Source organism: Muscardinus avellanarius, assembly GCF_963383645.1.
Source record: "Muscardinus avellanarius genome assembly, chromosome: 4".
Classification (NCBI taxonomy): Eukaryota; Metazoa; Chordata; class Mammalia; order Rodentia; family Gliridae; genus Muscardinus; species Muscardinus avellanarius.
This window is the reverse complement of record NC_137789.1, coordinates 31207851-31224659: the sequence shown is the minus strand read 5'-3', so window position 1 is coordinate 31224659 and position 16809 is coordinate 31207851. Positions and strand designations below refer to the sequence as shown.

The window sequence follows — 16809 nt, the reverse complement described above, 5'->3', positions numbered from 1 at the left end:
TCATTATTTTCTTTGGGATGATGTAATATTTATGTATTTGTAATTTATGCTGCATGTATAAACATTGAAAATCAGCTAAAATGAAAAATTTATTTTACATTATTATAACTTGTGAGTTTTAAGAACTAGTATTTGGCAGTTTTTTCCTTTCATTACAGATTTTGGGATGTTATAATGTCTTTATCTTAGTTCTTCCTCCCTCTCACAAGCCATTCATTCACAAATGCAGAAAGCCCTCAGTTCTAACATTTCAAAGCTTTTAGATGATTTCTATGTGGGTTTTTACAAATCTGACATAATACTAGGTTACCTGTGTTGCTGGCTAAGATAACATTGAATCATTAAATTATAAGTGATAAGAATAATATTTTATTCATGATGTTGATTGGCTTGTCTTAAATAATCGCATACTATATTCCTAGGATGGAAGACAGATTTTTTAATAGTTTAAAATCACATTAAATTTTTCTCCACAATTAAAAATGAATCCCAATTTTCTGTGACTAGAATTCTTAAAGAACTTTATTTACTAATTAAAAGGTATTTCTCAGAATTATCATTTTGTGGGTTTTAAAATGTGATAGCCACTCTACAGGCCAAATATTGCAAATATATTTGAGTTAAGGTAGTATTTTGTAGGAGAATCACAAACTGTGTTTCGTAAGACCTTAGCCTAAGCTTCCAGACCAAATGTGATTAAAGAGTCCGTTGAATTTAATTTTGGTGCCAAACCACTCTTTTAGTTATGATGCTTAATTAGAGTTGTTGCCAATAAACTCCCAATTAAATAGAATTAGACTCATTTTTTAAAATCTATTTGCTTCCCCCATTGATATTTATTTACTTTTTCTTCTGGGGATACTACATCATTTCTCTAAATTTGGGATTTATGAAAAATAGCATCCTTTAGTATGATTACTTTTAATTTTTCTTCCCACTAGTTGAAAGTATTAAAGTCTGGGGCCGGGATGTAGCTCAGTGGCAAAAGTGCCTGCTTTGCAGGTGTGGCGCTCTGGGTTTGATCCCTGGTTCCAAAAAGACAAAAAAAAAAAAAAGTATTAAAGTCTGTTGGCCATGATTTTCTTGTATGTTAAGTTTTTTGTTTGGTTTTTTGTTTTTTGATTATTTAGAAATAAACTCTGATTAGAAATTATAGTTTGTATGATTAATTAGGAAAAAAAGATTTTTCTTGTGGAAAAAAGAGATGACAATTTTGGATTTTTTAAAAATTTCTGTTGATATATAAACTAAATTTCTATATTTAATTTGGTATATTATAGTCCCAAAATAAGTTCTTGTTTAAATACATATGTTAAATACTTGATAGTAGCAAACTGTTTCCTTTAGCTTTGAAATTTATGTGTTTTTTTTTTTTTTTTTTTTTATAGTTACCAGGTTTAGAAACTTTTTTTTCTGTCTGTGTGTGGGGTCTGGGGATGGAACCCACAGGCATTCGACCTCTGAGCTACACCCCTGCCCTATTTTTTTATTCTTTATTTTGAAACTGGGTTTCACTAAGTTGCGGAGGACCTCACTATGTAGCTGAGGCTGTTTGCGAACCTTGGTCCTCCCGTCTCAACCTCCTGAATGCTGAGATTACAAGCGTGTGCCACCATGCCCGGCTTAGAAGCTTATTATATAAGTAAATAAGAAATATGGTGGGTTTAAGTAGAATTAGTAAAGTAGTACCTATTTTCTCTGAATTGTGCATTTAAGGTAAGTAATCAAAAATACATGAATCTTACTTTGTGTTTTGTTTTGTTTTATGGTTAACAGTTAATTCTTACTAAGCTTTAGCTAGGTATATTTTTCTCTTGGCTCCTTTTGGTAACATATTCAAGTGAGTGGATATTTTGCATCTATTGATTTAAAACTCTGCTTCTGAATTCCTTAGTTTTGATAGGTACTTGCCTCTGGCCAGGGCACTGATTATTTCTAAATGAAGACTAATAGTTGGGAATAAAAGGGTAGCAACAGACACTGGCCTCTAGATTGAGCTTCCAATACCACTCTGGATCAACCCACCACCGTACCATAATCCTCACCGTAGCCATTGTTTCAAAAAGCCTGAGGTTTGTTAATGCTATATTTAGCGATGGGATGATCTGGGTCAGGTATAGCTAATATAAATTATTTAATCCTATGTAGTTCCAATTTTAGATAATTGACTGTAATGATTTTCACACTGTAATGATTTTCCCCTAAGGGAAGCCCTTTCTACCCAAAGGCTACAGATTTGTTTCTGCCCTTGCATCTCTGTTGCTGACACTGCCAATTCATAACCAGCAACTTTTACAAAGGAACTTCCAATGAAAGTCTAAATGTAAATTCCAAAATAACCTTGGCCTTCACTTTGGGTACTTCTATGGCTATTTCTGCAGGTATTTTCCTCACATATTGATCGGATCACAGCAACTTTGAGAACTTCTCAAAAGTTCTCAGAGCTGCTACAGCTATGTGCAGCAATGAACACCTTGCTTAAGTTTGTACATCTTTTAAATAGATCTGATGGTTTTAAGGGTTAACTGTTTTTAAGTATTCGGGTGAAGTGCTGAACAAATGGCAGTTGTTACGAGGCCCTGTACACACTTTCCTTATGAGATTCTGCGAACATTTTTTCCAGTTCTCACTGTGCAGTGGTATTGACAGTCCCTTTCTTGCAAAGAGTGAGGGACGTTGACAGATCTTGTCAATATTGTATACACCCTAGCTGGGCGTGGTGGTGCACGCTTGTAATCCCTGCGCTTGGGAGGCTGAGACAGGAGGATCGTGCAGGTTCGAAGCCAGCCTCAGCTGGCGTAAGAGACCCTGTTTCCAAATAAAATATAAAATAGGTATGGGAGTGTAGCATGGATGTAGAAGGCCCCTGGGTTCCATCCCCAGTACCACCTAAAAAAAAAAATAAATAAATAAAATATATTGTATACACCTTTCAGTTGAAATGCAGATTTAAGTCAGAAAGAGAATGAACAATTGTGATGTGGTGTTAGGGTTTGGATCTTAAATGTCTTCCAAGGCCCAGATGGTAAAGATGTCGTCATCAGCCTGTGGTGCTGTTGGGAGGTGGTGAGATGGGGTTTCTGGGAGGAAGCAGGTCATGGCACATCCTTGAAGGGGACTCTGGGGCCCAGCTGCCACCGAGGTGAGCAGGTTTCTTCCACAAGGTGCCATTATGTACTCCCTGCCACAGGCCTGAATGCGTGGGGCCAAGTGACCACAGACTGAAACCTGAAGCTGAGACCCAAAATAAATCTTCCTTTTAAGTTGTTTATCTCTGGTATTTTGTCCCAGGGATAGGAATTTGACTAGCACATGCACTCAACTCTGTTGAGTCTTTCACTAGTTGGATCAATGATTCTTAACAATCTTGTGAGGAATCTATCTATCCTCATTTCACATATACGGGAACCATTCCTGTGCTTGATAAATAGGAAAGATGGCAAGCTTTGAGATCAGGTTATAATAATGCTTAACCAGCAATCCATTCACACTGTGATTTATAAGGCCTCTCTTGAAACAGCTGCCCAAAAAATAAACTTATGAAGTTCTTAAGGAAAATGGTGTTACAAATTATAGTAGCCTTTTATTTATTATTTATTTATTTATTGGACTGGGGATAGAACCAGGGTCATTCTACATCCAAGCTACACCCCCAGCCTTATTTTATTTTTTTCTTTAAAACAAGGTCTTGCTAAGTTGTTGAAGCTGGTCTCAAACTGACTATGTCTCAGCCTCCCAAGTACTGGGATTATAGGCATGTACTACTATGTCTGATAAGGGCTTATTTAATAAATTGGAGGAAAATTAGCTTGTTTTTTATTTTTACATAAGTGATAGCTGTAACTGAATGAAATGCTATATATAATTATGTGTTCACAGTTTATTTGGGCCAGATACTATAATCAAAGCAAATTGAAATGTGATTATTATTTACACATTTGCAAAGATAGACCAATTAGCTTGCTCGACTGGATTCTAATTCTAGTGCCATCACAAGTTTCATGTGCATGCAAACCAGTATTATATGTAGGGACTTGCCTGCTACAAATGCACCTAACCTAACCTTATTATATTAACATATCTCTTTAGGACGTTGTTGAGTGTATAGTGCAGGAAAAAAAGACATACTCAGAGGCAGAGGTATATTAACTTATTCTTAGGCCAATTTGGGGCCATATTAACCACTGCCCCCTCGATTCACTTGTTAAAATTGGTCACAACAAAATTTGAATTCTTAACTCATAACAACAATACAGTTTCCAAACATGCTGCCAAATAAAAGCAGTGCATATCTATATTGTGGGAGAAAAACGACACCATTATTAGATATACTCGACTTCCAAAATGCATTTTTTTATTTTTATTTTTTTATTTTGTGGGTCTGGGGATGGAACCCAGGGGCATTTAACCTCCAAGCTACACCCCCTGCCCTATTTTTTATTCTTTATTTTGAAACCGGGGTGCACTTTTAAAAACATTTTATTGCAGTGCTAAGTGAAGTAGGATGTGCATACTGATATAGATATATTTAACTTGTCACATTTAGGTTTAAAGCTCACAAAAATACAAAGGCTTTTATTACTTTGTGAGGCTCTATAGTGCATCTGAACCTTAATATTGCAATAATCTATCTTGATTAGAAAGAACCTGTATAGAGAAAAGCAGTACGTGGATGATCATTTTTAAAATATCTGTTCATGTATACTGCTTCAATGGGACAAGTGAAAAGTATAAAAGACTGCTTTCATTTTTTTTTTTTTGTTGTTTATACAACCAACAAACCAGAAATAATGTGCTGGTTCAAAGAATTAAAAGTCAGCTTTAAATGCCAGTACCTATTGTAGAAAGAGAATCTGGAAAGCCAATTCAAATACTGAGCTAATTTGACCCCGAGGAAGGGAGAGGAGATTGTTAAGAGAAGCTGTGATGCCTACTTTTAACATTCACAAGAGGAGTCTGGACGTTGATTATGTGTAATCAGTTTATATCACCATAGCCCTGGATATTTACAAAGCCTCTGTACGCTGTGAGATGAGCCTCCACAGTTACACTTGCAGAGTACCCACAATCAAAAATTTCACAAGAGAGGATAGGAAAGCAAGTTCATTAAGCATTTATTTGTTTAGTGCTGTAGAGAATTGTGTTCAGCGTTAACTAAGATACTATTCCAATTAACTGGAATAATAATCTTTCACAAAGTGACAATTTTCAGAAATCCTGGTACAGAAGAAGTGGTTTGCAAGCAGTTTTCAAAGATGATACAGGGGAAAAGAGAAGCTAATTGTAGGGCCCCAGGTTTTTTTTTTTTTTTTTTTTTTTTTTTTTTTTTTTTTTTTTTTTGCGATACTAGGGATGGAACCCAGGGGCATTCTACCTCTGAACTACACCCCCAGCCCTATTTTTTATTCTTTATTTTGAAACTGGTCTCACTGAACTGCAAAGGGCTTCACTAAGTAGCTGAGGCTGGCCATGAACTGTGATCCTCCAGTCTCAGCCTCCCAAATGCTGGTATGACAAGCATGCACTACCACACCCAGCTTTTGACTTGTGTTTTATATATTGGTTATTTTTAATGTTTAATGTACTTCGTAAAAAAAAGATACAATGTTGAATGCTACTAAAATAGTTCAATCTTAAAACTTTTCTGATAGCAATTGAACCATTTTTTAAATTTTAATATTCTTTGTAATTGTTAGAATAATTATGAGTCATGATGATGGGAAAATTGCTGGTCGCAAAAGAGCATATCTTCTAGAAGTTTAAAAACAATTATCTGATATAAGCCCATTTTATTGTATTTGGACTATCTAATTACTTTTCTAGTTTTTCAGGATGATTGAGAGTTTGTTAACTTCAAGATTCATTTTCTACAAACTTTAATTTCCTAGGTTACTGTCACCTTGCACACATTTTGCCCAGAAAGATTGGGAATAAGTGAACTTTGTAGAAATACTCAGAGACCTAAATGCAAGTGGGAAACTACCCCAAACCTTTTAAAATGAAAAAACCCCAAGAGAAAAACATAACAGACCCAACTGCTTATCCAGGACCCTATGATAAATGCAAATCACAGGCTTCCTTTTTCTTCCGCAAATGTCAGAAACGCTTAGCATCTGAGTACATCATGTTTCTCCCCCACACCCTTTTCTGAACAGCTCAACTTGGAAAGGTCAACATAACCCTTTGTGGGGGGGGGGGGCTTTTCTTATAAATTGGAATGCTTGCGCACATAACTGTAGGAAATGTTTAACATTTGCGTTGATGGGACAGCGATTTGTTAAATGAATTGGAATTGTCCTTTTTAAATTTTTTTTCCACTTTCCTGCCTGTTTGTACATCACAGTCACCCGAATTACGAAAAACAACTTTAAGGCACTTCTTTCTATGGGATCAGATCATTCTTTCCACAAAACTGGCCAACGCCTTGGGCTTCCGAAAGGCAAGCATGTTCCATCCTTTATTTACTCCAAGGGATTCATTTGCGAGAGACTTTGTTCTGAATGAAAGCAGTAACTTTCCACAGACTGTACATGGTGAAACTCTACAAAAGGAGGAGGGATATGAGGATAGGGAAGAGGGGAAGAAAAGAAATTATTGCTCCAGGACCTCCTGTTTTACCTTTGTGCAAATGAGTTGTTCTGTAGATAAGACATGCAGTGTTCAGTGTCTCAGATGAGTTACTTTGAATCTTCTGGCTTCTATAAAGATACAGGACATCAAGACCATAGAGCAATTGGCTATGGGTGATCAGCTGCCGCCAGTCAAATAACAAATATGTATGCTTCATGAAGATTCCCACTAGAGCCCATCCTTTCTATCTTGAATTAATGAGCAATGGTGCTGTTTGGGTGGCAAACCAACAGATACCAAAAGAAAGGCTTATAATTTTTCTTAAGGTAAAAATACTTTAATTTGGCAATGACTAAATATAAACATGAGAAAGGACTTTAAGGAAAATACCAGCATCTAAGGCGTTAGTGTGGGTTGGACCACAGGAAGGAATCTGAGTCAGGATGGCTCATTATTTTGAGTCACTTCCAATTATTAATCTCCAGAAATAGTATCCCTTTCATTTCAGTCAAATCCCTCCACTACTTACTAGAACTGCAAGGTGTGTACAAAATACAAATGTATGTGTCCCAGGTATGTGTGCCTTCCAACAGAAATGTTTCTAACAGATGAACCTCCTCTTCCCACATGTGTATCATCCTGCCGGGATCCTATTCCTTCTCATCTCCCAGACTTCCCTTAACACTTTATGATCTGTATCTTCATTTTTTCCCTTTATCAGATAGCTCAATCACTTAAGCAGACAGACATGGTTTATGTCCTCTTGATATTGAAAAATAAACCTTTGACCTCATGTCCTTGTAATCACCTCCTACCTCCCTACCTCCCTTCACAGTAAAACTTAAATAAAAACAAATCAGCTGCACACACTTGTTTATATCTTCTATTCACTCTTTAATCTACTGAAATCTGCCTTCCATCCCTTTCCCCTCCCCAAAAAATGCTTTCTTGATGAGGTCTAAGCCCTTGTGTGAGTATGACACTGTCCTCATGTTACGCATCCTCCTGGATTTGAGCACAGTTAGTACTCTTGTTGAATCCTTCTCCTCTCTTGGTTTTCATAATGTTGCATTCACCTGGTTCTCCTGCTCCCTTCCAGGCTCCACTTCTCTGGCTTTGTTGGTTCTTTGTAGTACTTTGTACTACAGAACTCACTCAATTTTTGGCTCTTTTTTTTCTTTACACACATCCTAGATGGTCTCATGGTTTATTATATTACTATTTGTGGTACTAGGGATTGAACCACAAATTCTACCTCTGAATTATAATTAGTCCTATGTTTTCTTCTTTATTTAGAAACAGTCTCACTAAGTTGCAGAGGGCCTAAGTAGCTGAGGCTGGCTGGAAACCTGTGATCTTCTGTCTCAGCCTCTCAAGTACTGAGATTACAAGTGTGCACCACCACACCGGGCTTCATGGTTTTATATTATGCAAAACTTCAGTTTTATAACTTTAGCTCTGACAGCTTGTAGTTTTCACATTAATATATGCAGTTACTTACTTTGGTGTCTCCACATAGATAATTTTAATAGACATTTCAACTTATTTTCCCAGGCAAGCTTCCTTCTCTTGAATTCTTCCCAACTGCAGAAAATGGCACTAGCATTGATCCCATTGCTCAAGCAAAACACCCAGGAACCATCTCTCCTTTTCTCTCTATTCCTCATACCCTACCCCACATCTGATCCATCAGCAAGTCACATCAGTTCTATCTTCAAGCTAAAGCTTTATTCCATTTAATCACTAAATCTGTTTCCATATCCAAATAGTCAAAATCGCTCATCGGTACTACAGTAGACCCTGAAATGGTCTGAGTTTTCCCTCTTGCCTTCCTACAATGCACTCTGCATATAGCCATCAATAGTCTCTAAAGAAGGAAGAGAGAGAGAGAGAGAGAGAGAGAGAGAGAGAGAGAGAGAGAGAGCTTTTCATCTAGTTCTCCAGCCTCCCCCACTTTGCTCTAGCCATCCTGGCCTTCTGACAGTCTATAACACATTGATCCTTCTCTTTCTCAGAGTTTTTGCCTTTGTTTGTTGGTTTGTTGCAGCATTTACCCATTATCTTCACATGATTGGCTTTTTCATACATAAGCAGCAATGCGTCCTTTTAGAGATGTGCTCCTTACCTTCACCCCATCACTCTTAAGTCAAAACCTGAGGCCTTATTTCCTTCAAAGCACATACTACTATTTAAAACTACCTTTTATGTTAGCAAGCACTGTGTCTTTCTTTCATAGACACAGAAAATAAGCTCCCTAAGGGCAGAAACTTGGTCTGCTTCACTAATGATGAGCAGCCCAGTAAAGTGCCGGGTAGCATGGGTGGGCCCAAATTTATTCAGCAGTGATTTCTGTACCTCTTAGTATGTTTATCTATGGTTCTAAGTTCTTGACATACATCTGTGAACAAAACAAAACACAGATCCTTGACTCATTGATAAATACAGTAGAGAGGGAGAATAATAACCACAGCATAGAAAGTTTTTAAAAATGTATGTTAAGGTGATACATGCTATGGAGAAGAATTTCTGGGTGAGTGGTCAGGCTATTCTCTAGGTCTCTTCCGTTTGTGTGGTAAGGAAGAAAAGGCATTTTCTTTGCAGATACTTGAGGTCCGGGCCTCTCAAGATGAACTACAAGATCCTGAGCAGTTTTCCTCTTTGAGGCATAGTTTCTTAACTGTAAAACAGAATATCCATCCCCAAGAGTGGTATGAGAGAAAAATTAATGCTGATGAAATATCTTGTCCCTTACCACTACCCACCCTAACCCCATCATTGCCTGGGAGGGGGACATGGATCAATCTCACACTCTCCTTCTCCTCTGTACTTAGCAAGCTTAAAAGAATCAGCCCAGACTTCCTAGAACTAGTCAATGTATGTTTTTTTTTTATTTTTTAAAAAACGCTAATTTAAAGGAAATCATGCTTTTTAAGACAAAGCAAGAAATCTTCACCTTTAAAAATAATTTTACAGCTGGGTATGGTGGCACATACCTGTAACCCCAATACTTGATAAACTGAGACAGGAGGACCACAGGTTTAAAACCAATTTCAGCAATTTAGTGAGATTCTCAGCAACCTAGTGAGGCCCTGTTTCAAATAAAAAGAAGGGCTGGGAGCATAGGAGAATGTCTCTGAGTCCAATCCCCAGTACCATGCCCCCCACACAATTATTTTTCATTTTATAATCTCTTAATTCCATTTTACAAAACCCTACTGATAAAGATGGAAGATCTGTTGTTCATTTAGTCTTATCATATATGAAGTAAACTCATAGACATAATTATTTTGTAGCCAGATAAAACATTTATTTAAATGGAAACACTAATCTTTATTTTTATCATGCTGAAGTTTGTGATTACAAACAATTTCCAATAAAACACTATATATAATAAGCAAAAAATAAGTTAGTACATTGTAAACTTACAGTTTCATCAATTAACAGGTTTAAGAACAAACAAGCCATTTACAACTTTGGAGCTACATTTAGTAAAAAACTGCAAACACTCAAACCTTATCAACCCCAAGTAAGACACTAAAGAGCTATTCAAGACTTCTTCGAACCAATTACACAAATACACTTTTATTTTTGGTTACAGTCCCCTGCTATGCACAAGACCATTGGAATGCTGGAACAATCACACATCTTAAAACGGCACAAAGCAAAGCGAGGAGATAACATGCCAGCCTTGGAGAAGCTGTCTTGAAAGTGCAAAGTTTGCATTTTCTCTTCCTGAACCACTCGGATAAGGACAGGTACCTCAGACGACACGGCAGGGTCATGAGCATGCTTTCTACACCACACTGGTGGGACATTTACTGGAACCAGGTCTCCATGCCTTTGAAGATACCTCCGGTTTTAAACAGTGAAACAGGCTTCAACTAACTATAGTGCAAATCAAATACCAAGGAGCAAAACGACAGAACCGAGACTGCCACAGATCGACCTGCTCTTTTTCTACCTGGCACGACGTCACGCGGGACAAATTGGCACACGGCAACGACTTCTATTTAGGTTTTCACGTGGAAGGGGGTGCGGCGGAGCGAATGCAGGGCAACCACACAGCAGCCCCGGAGCAAGGCCCCGATGTTGTAGATGGGATCTATCCCCCCTCTCTGAGTACTAAATGCCCACAGGACAGTGGGCACCACGGGGGCAGCCACAGCCAGGAGATCCACCAGGAAACTGCTGCTCCAGTACTGCCTCACGACACCCCCCTGACATAGGGGCACGATGCCATCCAACCTTTCTTCCGGGTAGGCTGCAAAATCCAGCTCTCTCATGAGGCGGTTTGCATGAACCTCCTTAGCTGCCTTGCTGTATGGAGTCTCCACGGGAGACAGAAGGATGGCGGAGTTTGGGTTGCTTGGTGTTAAATCAACCATTAAGGCAGAGATGGACTCTGGGAAGCTCTCCATCGAGTCAGCCACAGATTCATCAGGAGACGCTGAGCTCGAGGGACAGGGGCCTTGGAACTTGAGTATATTCTGAATGAACTCCGAGATGGCAGGGCTCAACGGCAGCACATCTGTCTGCACGGCTTGCTCCACCGCTATGCTGGCCTCCTCCAGACTTGGCACCACGGGGAGGACCTCGAGAACTTTTGCCATGGGAGTGGAATGAACAAGCTCCAGGACTCCAGATTCCATGGGGGTGGTCGTCACCATCTCATCAAACAAATCTGTGCCGTCAGCCATACTGTCTCCCACCAGTAGCTCGCTGTCGGCCCCTTCTTCTGTGACCTGCTCTTCCAGCAATGACCCATCTGCCATCTTGCCAAAAGAGGTGTTGGGAGGCAAGCGTTTCTCTGGGGAATCGCATGGAAAGTCTAGACATAGGTCATCCCTCAGGGAGCCACTGTGGGCCATCTCCATGCTCTGAAGCAGAGACTCCAACTTCTTGTTTTGTATGTTTATGTCCACAAAGTATTTCTGAATGCCTTTGTCTTTGTCAGCCAAGCTGCTCCTCATAGTTTCAATGACCTGCTTGAGCTGTTTAATCTCCTTCCTGGCTTCCTTGAGTGCCAACTGAGCCTCTACCCGGTGACACTCTTCCTCAATCCAGTCTTCTCTCATCCGAGACAGCTGGGATTTGAGTTCCACAATTTCGGTTTCCCTAGAAAGAAGGTGAGTATGGTTAAGAACAGAGTCGACTCTAAAGTAGACGATGAGCAATTGCAATTCTGACTTATACCCTGGTCTTCCACTTGAAATACAGAAGGTAAATTGGTCAGAGAATGTTTTCTTTTGCCAGGTATTAGCTATCAACTTCCCCCTTTGATTACAAAATAGCTTAAATAATACTAATGATCAGAAACAGCATAAAACTACCATTGTTTTCCCTTTTTTCTGAGCACTCACTATGCAGCAGGCATTGTACTAAATACAAGCATCCTTCTCTACTCAATACTTAATATTTGAAATATTATTATTAAGAGTCTTCTGGCTGTGTTTATCTCCATAGCCTGCTCTTTTGTCATACTTATGAACAGTGGTGGGAGGAAAATACATTTCTCTTTTAATTACCTATGAAAGACAAAAGCTGGAATAAGCTTTGGTTTTCCAAAACTGACTTGATCATATTTCAAAGATAATTAAGAACTTCGAAAACATAAAATGCTACATGTTAAAGGACTTTGTGAAAAGTTGCTTACTCTTTAGGATGAATGAATTTGTCCCATACTGAAAAAAAATCTGTCATATATATTTTTTAGCATTAGGAATGGAAACCAAGGGTGTTCTAACTCCAACCTACATCCCCTATCCTCTGTATATTTTATTTTTAAAACAGGGTCTCACTATGTTGCTGAGGCTGACCTCACACCAGCAATCCTCCCATCTCAGCCTCCCAAGTACTGGGATTAAAGCCATGTGCCACCATGCTCAATTTGTTCTATTGTTTGGGTCTTTCATAGGAACCTATTTCAAGTTCTCTGTCAAGAAATCCTTTCTTACATATAATTTCTCCACAGTTGAAGAAAATATACACCCTCATATTCTTTGTGGATAGAAAGACAAGATTGCCCAAATCCTCATATATATGAAGAGATGTTAGTACCGCTTCTTTAAGTTGAGGCCTGAATGTTTTTCCAAGTTCTGCTGCTTTCTCATGCCTCCCCCTCTCATGAGTGCACAACTTCCCATGGACTTCTCAAATCATAGACCAGAAACCTACAGAAAGTAGGATCTGACTCACTCAAGAGGTGATTTTGGGTCTCAAGAAACAAGTGAAGAACCAAATTAACTTGGAAGGCGAAAAACACCTTCTCATGCCCTGTACCATATCTGCCTGTGGTTTTGTCAATCAGGGTTACTGAGTCTTCTCTGTATCTAAAGGTCAGGATGGGGCTGGGACTGGCCAAGCAGCCCTGTGTGGAATCAAACCCCAGGCTCTGGAGGAGACAGACACCACCCTTGCCCTGTGTGTGCGGCTCCCCTAGTTAAGAGTTCTGTTAGCCTGTCCCAAAATATTTCAGGGGAAAACCATCAAGCAGAAAAACTGGCTTGCTCCCAAGATGTTGAAGGTCTTTTCTGTCTGAGATAAGATCTCTGCAGCATGGGCTTTTTTAACCTTAACCCTTGGCCAAGAATAATGAACCTCTTCCTTCAGTACAGAAATAGCCTGCAGTAATCACAATGCACATGGGCATCTATTCTTCTGTAGAGAAACAGTCTGATGAGGCCACTGTGTGACCCATTCTGCTACAAGTGCGGGACTGTTCCTGCGAATGTTTCTGCCGTTTAAAAATAATCATGTACACACCCAATTCTTCAGGTCAAAGCTGTACACACCTAGAAAAACACAGAGAGCCCTCCCTCCTCGGCCCCCTGAACTCATGCAGCCAGTAAACCATACGCAATAGCTCTGCTCAGAGACCAACTTAAGAAATTGAACAGAAGTTAAGTGAAACATTTTTTTTTTCTCTTCTACTTTTCTGTATAGTTCGGGTTCCTATTTCATTTAACAGGAAAAATCGAAGCTGTCCTAAGCCGTGCTGTGCGGGGACGCAGGCTCACCTTTCGTGAAGCCGGCGCTCGGACTCCTTCAGCTTGGTCTTCAGGTGTCTCACTGTCACTTCTTTCTGCTGCAGCGGAGTCAGGTACTGCTCCGGATTGGGGGCTTTGACGCCATGATTTTCTCCACAAGACATGTACCTCCCAGGCCGCCTGAAATGATCCAGGAAATAAGATGTTACTCTTTTGCCCGGTTTCCTTTTCTGTAGAAGGAAGAGTGACCAGTGTCATGGACTGAGTGCCTATGTCCCCTCAAGATTCATTTGTTGAAACCCTAACCCCCAGCGTGATTGATATTTGGAGCTGGGGGGGAGGGGCGGGTGATTAGGTCAAAAGGGTGGAGCCCTTGACAATGGAATTTGTGTGCGGACAAGCCTGTCATTCCCAGTATCTGGGAGGCTGAGACCAGAGGATCACAGATTCCAGGCTAACCTCAGCGATTTAGCAAGGCCCTCAGAAACATAGTGAGACCCTGTTTCCAAATAAAGACATTTTAAAGGGTGGAGGTGTGGCTCAGAGGTAGAATGCCTCTGGATTCAATCCCTAGTATGAAAATAAATAATTACAGAGGAATAGAATTTGTGCCTTTATAAAAGAGACCCCAGAGAGCTCTCTAGCTGGGTCTTTCTTCAACTGAAGAAACAGCAGTTGGCAGACTGCAACCCAGAAGAGAGCACCCTCTCCCCCGCAGAACCTGCAGAACCTTAGCTGGCTGGCTGCATGAACTCAGATTCCCAGCCTCCAAAACTCTGAGAAGACATTTCTGTTGTGTACAGACCACCCGGCCTAGGGTAAACTGCTGCAGTCTTCCCAACTAAGACACACAACTGACAGCTTGAGAAGGGATTGTGTCGGGTCTTACACCTCATTAATGAATGAGCTCACTCAGAGGGTGGACTGATACATCTGTCAATCTTAGGACTGTTAATCACTTGGAAGACCGAGGTACGGTTGGTGGAGGGGTGGGGACCACGGAGAGGGAGGATTTTCTATGGCTTCGGAGTGATCTTGCATAAGTTAATGCACAATTGTCCACTGGCCTGGGCTGCCAGTTCAGAGTAACCGGCACTTACACTAGAGGACAATCAATGGGTTGGGTCAGGAGGGAAGGAAAGGGGCAGGATGACTCAAGTTTCCACACAATGTGCTGCCGCCTAAAGATCCTGCTGAATTCCACCGTGGAATTCCAGTTGTCCTGAAATCAGTCCCTGGCCTGCGTGCGCTGATTCGGTAGGAATGGAAAGTTACTTCTTTTGATGAGAACAAAGCCACTCCACTCTCACCAGGGTGATTTGTGAGAGATGTGCTCAGCATTCTCCAAACACAGCCCCAGCTGGAATGTCGGCCCCTCTCAGGCCTGGCCGAGCTGGGCATCCCTGCAGAAGGAGAGCTGACTAACGGGAACAGGGACACCCTGGAGGAAGAGGGCTGCCAGCTCCCTCCCCGCCTCTGGCGCCCGCCCAAGCCACTGTGCTGCTCTCCCTCCAAGATGGCCCAAGTCCAGCCCCCAGCCCTCAGCCCTCCTCTCTGGCCCCTTCAGATGTGCAGTTCCTTTTTTCTGCTCCACAATCCTCCCCACTCCGTATTATTAACCCCTTACTTGCTCTTCCAACCTCACTCCAATTTCCCTTCCTCGGGGAGGCCCCCAGAGCCCTCCAGCTTCAGTTGGACCCCCCACCCCACCTTTTTACACTCAGATAGCAACAGGTGCCTGCAGAATAATCTTCATTCCTTACTGTCATTCAATGGCTAATGACTCTGTTCTCTTCTGACTCTCTTCTCTTCTGGGCAGGGAACACAAAAGGCCATTTCCGTCCACTGTTCTATTCCCAGTGCTTAACATAGTGCCTGGTACTCAGTAAACATTCGGGGTTGCAATGAATGAATCAGCCCACGCGTGATTTCTCCTGGTGCCGAGGGAAATAAGTGCATATATCCCTCCTACCGCCACAGAGCTGTTTCCCTTTCCTACCCAGCAACTGCTCGACTGGACTGCCGGGCCTTGTGATAAACTGCGGTTTATGCATTTCTGCAGGGATCCTAAAAGGATTAGCTGAGTGTGGGAAAGAAAAGTGTCCTATTACACAACAAGGCAGGCCGTCGAGGGCTGTACAATTGAGAGAGGAGCCGGACTCACCTCATGATAGGGCTGCAGTCGCTTCCTTTGTAAGAGCCTGAGTTGCTACTACTGGGGGAAGATGGGGCATAATTGGGATGGATGTTAACAGGGCTCAGCTGATTCCTGCACAGCATGGACAGAAGGTCCTTTTCCCGTGGGGATGGTGGACTGCTGCCAGCCTTGTGTGATGGTGCGCCACTGCTCCGCCCATGGGGACCTCGGCTGGGAGAAGAGCACGACAAATGTTAGAATCCTTGCGGCTACCGAGGGCCAAGTGTCCATGTTTTACTCCTTCCTAGAGCTAGTTATCACGAAGGAAATTCAATCCATGGAGTTGCAAGGAGCCATCTAGTTACTAATGTGAACTGTCTTCCTGAGCCGCCCTTTTCTCACCTGCCAGAGAGTTTCTCTCCTCTGATCATTAGCACGAGTGATCTCGGCCTCTGCTGTTCTTCTCAGTAGTTTCTGACCAGAAAGCTTACTTTGGATCAAATCCAATTGTCTGTTAAGAGCATACATCGTATAAAATACTGATTTGGCTTAGGTTCATTTTGGAGGCTGTTTGGAAGATGTGGTTTTTTGTTTTTGTACACCTGTTTGGGTTGGCACATATTTAGGTTTGGTTCATATTAGGGGTAAGAAAACAGTTCATTTAAAGGATGGCAGGGATGGTGATTGTCCAGAAAGGAAGAGGAGAAGATAAGACAGAGGCTATCTGCATGGATCAAGTCTGTAATTTTAACACTTATTTTTTTTCTTTTATATTCATCTCCAATGACTTAACACAATCTTTCCCATTTAACTAAAAAAAAAAAAAAATGTAGCAACAATCCCCTCCTGGTCCCCCTGCCTCTTGCTTTGTCCCTTCCAGCAGGCGGGTGATGTGTGGCTGGAGTGGACTTTCTAAAATGGAATCTGAGCCAGGTTGCCTCACATCTGTAATCCCAGTATTTGGGAAATTGATACAGGAGGATTGCAGGTTTGAGGCTAGCCTCAGCAACTTAGTGATGGATGTTAACGGGGCTCAGCTGATTCCTGGTTCAAAAAAAAAAAAAAAAAGAAGGTCTTGTGAGTAGCTCAGAGGTAGAATGCCCCTGGGTTCAATCC

At 41.0% G+C, this 16809-nt stretch overlaps 1 protein-coding gene across 4 annotated transcripts in view; it reads right to left on the bottom strand.

Moving 5' to 3' along the window:
• Positions 1-10580: 10580 nt before the first annotated feature.
• The window catches only part of SYBU (syntabulin), a gene marked incomplete at both ends in the record, with an annotated part of 79694 nt that continues 73465 nt past the window's right edge, over positions 10581-16809 (bottom strand). For all 4 annotated transcript variants that reach the window (XM_080693946.1, XM_080693947.1, XM_080693944.1 and 1 more), the window contains 3 exons: positions 10581-11685; positions 13587-13736; positions 15721-15924. In XM_080693946.1, coding sequence (XP_080550072.1) covers positions 10581-11685; positions 13587-13736; positions 15721-15924 — 1459 coding nt within the window. The remainder of the gene's footprint in view (positions 11686-13586; positions 13737-15720; positions 15925-16809) is intronic.